Source organism: Platichthys flesus, chromosome 16 (genome assembly GCF_949316205.1).
Source record: "Platichthys flesus chromosome 16, fPlaFle2.1, whole genome shotgun sequence".
Lineage (NCBI taxonomy): Eukaryota > Metazoa > Chordata > Actinopteri > Pleuronectiformes > Pleuronectidae > Platichthys > Platichthys flesus.
This window is the reverse complement of record NC_084960.1, coordinates 5,913,212-5,918,029: the sequence shown is the minus strand read 5'-3', so window position 1 is coordinate 5,918,029 and position 4,818 is coordinate 5,913,212. Positions and strand designations below refer to the sequence as shown.

Here is a 4,818-nt window from a genome sequence, read left to right as displayed (position 1 = left end):
AGCATGCCAAAATAACCCAAAGGCAAAATTTTGTTGTACATTTATCTCCCCTTGAACTTCAAATGGTTTCTTTAGCCTTTCATGAAAAAGAAGTATTCAAACTTTTTTTCCCACAATGCTTTGGTCCCACCGTCACAGCTTCTGCTGTGCTGACACACCTTTCCAATAATCAAGGATGTCATGCAGGTCCTCGCCTTTGGCGAACTGCACCTTTTTTCGAAGGGCATTTCCGGCTGTCACATAACAGGCCTCATCACGCTGGCCTTTCCGGTAGGGACGAAAGCGCTCCCAGATCCGCAGGGAGCTCTCTGAGGAGTACTCTGGGCTGGAGGAATAGCCAGAGTAACTGGAATGATTGCGGGCAGGCGAGAGCTGGGAGTAAGATGCTGCATCCCTCCTTGAACGCGTCAGAGGCTTGAGGAATGAAACCCTCTGAGCTGGGGAGCCCTGGTGGGAGCCTTCATAGTAGAGAGCTGGGACAGAGTGGCGGTGCTCCGAGCAGTGGTAGTCCTGCTGCACCTCCAGCTGCTGCTGCTGCTGCTGCTGCTGCATTTGCTGCTGTTGCATTTGCTGCTGTTGCATTTGCTGCTGCTGATGGTAATGGTGCTGCTTTTGACTGTCCTGATGATGGGCACCAACACCACCACTGTCGCAACCACCACCACCCCCTCCACCACAGCTCGCACTCCCCACTAAAGGCAGCCGCTCTAGGGGCTCCCCACATCCCAAGGGACTGGCCCTGTCTGGGTACTGCTGCTGTTGTTGATTACATGCATCTGGACTCCTAGGTTCAGGAACATCCAGGCTGTACACCCTCGCTCCTCCACGGTCCCTGTCCCGACCCATGGAACTACAAGAAGTGGTGCTGCACTGTTTCTTGACAGAATTCACAATAACCACAGCTGCATCTGCACTCATCTGTCGCTGAATTGGACGTACAGCAGTGGCTGGAGGAGGGGGCCTGTAGGGGGGACTGAGGACAAAGCCACCACCACTGATCCCTGGGCGCTCAGAGAGAGGGGCATTCAAGGCAGGTAGTGGAGGTGGTGGGGGTATTTTGTTAGGACCTATGACTTGGCAAGTCTCTGTAACTCCTTGGGAAAGTGGAATTAAGCCACGAGTAAGGGCGGATGAACTGGTAGGGGGAGGAGAGGTGGGATTGGAGGAGGCTGAAGGGTTACTAGAGGCACCAGAAGCAGCAACTGCTGCTGCGTCTAATTTCAGTGCATCAATGCAGTTGTTGATAATCTGGTTCACCTTGTCTACCTCCATCGCAATGGTGGATATCTCTGATGCAGAGCCGTGGCCGTCATCATCGGAGTCATCCCCAACATCAGTTCCATCATCGTCCCTCAAGTCTTCACCCCTCATCCCTCCATGCCCACCATCTCCTACCCCACCAGTTCTGACATCCATGTAGTTTCCTTTACTTGTAGCCATGGCCTCTGAAAAGGCAGTGGCCATCTTCTCCACTTGTGGGATACAGGAAAGTCTGGAGGAACTGGTGTTGGCTGAGTGGAGCATTCCTGAGCTGGAGGATGTGGACATGGGAAGTTTGCCACCATGGTGATGCTGATACTGGTGATGTTCTCTGGACTGCTCCTGGAGCTTATGGACTGCTGATGGATCGTTTCCCACCGCTGCTGCCACCTCGGGTCCATAGCGCATTTCCAGTATTGTTTTCTTGACACAGATCGACTTCTTCTTCTCATCATGCATCCGCTTCTTACGCAGGCAATAGTAGACAATGCCTAAAATAATGAGCATGCCAAAAAGGCAGCCCACAATAGTCATTATGTAGTGAGAGGTGGTGGAAGGTGTGGGGAGCATGTCGTCTTGATTTTGAGCCCGAGTGGAAAACTGGAGGCAGGTATGGTTATAACGTTGAGAGTTGCGAATGGATCCTACACAAAATGTGTAATTGTTGTGTGGCTTGAGCTTGTTGAGGGTAATCATCTCCTTCTTGTTCTTCAAATTCATGACATCAGACACAAATGTGTGGTTGTATTGGGTCAGAATATACATTTTGCTGTAGGGCCTTGGAATCTGCACAAGGAGAGAAGCTGATGACAAAGAGACATGATGGAGCTTGATACTGGGAACACTGAGCTCAGTAGATGATGAAGAGGTGGTGGGCTGGTGGTACGGCCCAGCACCACCAAACATCTCTGGCCCCATCCCGGAAGAACCATCCATATCTGGTGGGAGAGAGGTCATCCCTGGAATCATAACCCCATCCCGGCAGTGATGGTACAATATGTTTTTGGCATTTCGACCAGCATGGCCAGCAGCTATAGGACTCAGTAAGGGGTAGCCAAACATCTCTCTCGGTGTCTCACACTGGAGACGGTCATAGGTGTGTGTGACGTTGTTGAAGGATTCCAACCAGGTTAGGAAGCTGTAGAGATCGCATCCACAGTGGAATGGATTTGCTGCCAGCTCACACACCATTAGGCGCATTAGAACAGTGAAAGTGGATGGATCAATGCGGGCAAGCTTGTTGGACGACAGGTCAATGCTGCTTAGGCTAGGGCACTCCCAGAATGCATTGCTGGAAATTACCTCAATGAGGTTGTGCTGGAGGAAGAGGCATTGCATGCGGCCCAGGCCTCTCATCATACCCTCAGTTAAGTTTGTCAACTTGTTGTAGCCCAACTGTAAAACCTAAAAAAGACACAGAGGAAGACGTTTTAGGGTCTGATGGATTTTCTCCCTGTTGTGGCTTCAGTCATAACAAATGTATTATAACAAATACAAAAGGTGAACAATATTTCCATGGTCCCTTTAAATGTTGTCTTGGACTATTGAAAATAAAATGTATATTTTGCAATAAATATCTTTAAAGGCCATTTTCTCATAAGAAATGTTTTCTCATACTGCCAGAAATCTCATACACTCACATAAATGTAACTTTCCCTTATTACTGTATTTTTAAGGTTTTTTTATGGCTATTGAAAGTATTTTTTAATTCAGGGAGTGATTAAGATAAAACATGTCAACTATGTCCACTGTGTACATATCTGTTCTTTGAATGTATACAAATGAGCAAATATTTAACGATACGATACTTTATCTGCATATTTACACATAGAAATTTAGAATACATGCTGTGGTGTCCAGGGATGTGGCATGGTAGTAGTCCTACCTAATTGAAAAATAAACCAGTAGCCTACTCGTGCTCAAACTAAGTGACAGTGTTAGGTTCAAACATGTCGCATTTTCCTGCATTCAACTTTTTCCATCCCCTTCCCTTCACCTGTAGGTTGGCTTGTCCTGCGAAGGTTCCATCCTCAATGTAGCTGATTTCATTTTTGGTCAGGTTGAGGTCAGTCAGATTGGTGAAGCGGTACATGGAGCTAAAGAGCACAGCTTTCAGCTTGTTCTCATTCAATCTCAAGTCGTGGACCGTGTTGTTGATGTGCTGCGGGATGGTCTCGTAGGGCGGCTGGTTCTGACTGCAGATAGCCAGCCACACGTAGCCTTTGTCCCCCTCAATGAGCCAGCAGTCTCCACTGGCCATGTCGGGCAAGCAGGAGAAGAATAGGAGGGAGGGAAGAATAAGCAGGATGGGGGTGGTAGAAGCACCTTGCATGATGCCGAAGTAAAGAAGAAGAAAGGATAGGAATCCGTAATTATCAAGGGGAGAGAAGTGGGGAGTGGGTAGGTACAGATAAAGATTGAGTTTGCAGGAGAGAGGGAAGCAGCACAGGCTGAAAGGAAGGATTTCCAAACAGGAGGACGGACTTGGGTCAGGGGTTTGAAAGGGGCGACGGCTTCACAGTAACAGTCACAGCTTTATGGTCATCATGGTGATTAGCAGGGGACCCATGTGATGTCATATCTTGTTGGGCTGCGATGTGGGGTGACACAGCTTGTCCTCATACTCTCTGTCTGTAGACTTCAGCTGTGCTTCAAATGGAGGGGATACCTGGAAACGATGGTGAGTCTGTGGATGAGATTAAAAAAAGGGACATAAGAACTGTGACAGATATTATAGTATTTATAGTATTAAGAGAGACTCTTTGCACAAAAGTAATGGAGGATGGCCAGATTGGTTGTTAGGACTCAATTGTCACAATCCCTGTGGATCAACACTCTAATTGACTGAGGCTATTCTGATGCTGGGAAGTTTTTCGGGACACGTCCTCACTTGTATTCCTCGGAGGGTGTTTCGGCCTCCACTGAGACAGGCCCCCTGCAGGTTGATCCGAACCAAGTGATTCTCCAACAGCCGATCACCACCAAATAGAACTTTTGTTTGCGACCAGTTATTGGATGATAAACGATCTTGCATCATGAATTTAAATGAATGCTAATTTGTTTGTCTTGGAATAATCTTATTCAGTGACCCTGCAGGTATCCCTAAATCATTTTCAACTCTCCTCTGAACTTGCACACTGTTTTCTTCTGGTGGTAAAATATGTAAAAAACATGTCGCAAGTCCTCACACTCAATCATTTCCTCCTGGATCCCCACCCCGTAAGGCTAACCAAGCTTTGGCAGATGCTCATGTACATGTGCCAATCTCTCACCAGTCCTCAAACGGCAGCAGTAATCACCAGTATGCTGACAGCACATTGTCTCCACAGACATTCCTTGGTATGACACTATCCTGCCAAACCTTAAGCTCTCTATCCCATCTGCATGTCATTTGAGTAGCAGTCAAGTGTTTACATAAGGACAGGATTAGCTGCCTGTTGCATCATGACATGCATTGTCCTCTTGCCAACTCAGTAGCCGAGGGAAACACACAATTAAACACAAATTATACAAATCTGGACACTAAAAGTGGCAAGTGTCCTCAGACAAAGGGCGACA

The 4,818-nt window shown here is 47.6% G+C and overlaps 1 protein-coding gene across 1 annotated transcript; it reads right to left on the bottom strand.

The window, feature by feature from the left end:
- Positions 1 to 314: 314 nt before the first annotated feature.
- Positions 315 to 3,938, bottom strand: LOC133971197 (protein phosphatase 1 regulatory subunit 29). The gene is given in 3 exon segments (XM_062408456.1): positions 315 to 630; positions 633 to 2,664; positions 3,257 to 3,938. Coding segments are annotated over 3 exon segments (2,538 nt in total). The 5' UTR covers positions 3,593 to 3,938; the 3' UTR covers positions 315 to 460.
- Positions 3,939 to 4,818: the final 880 nt, after the last annotated feature.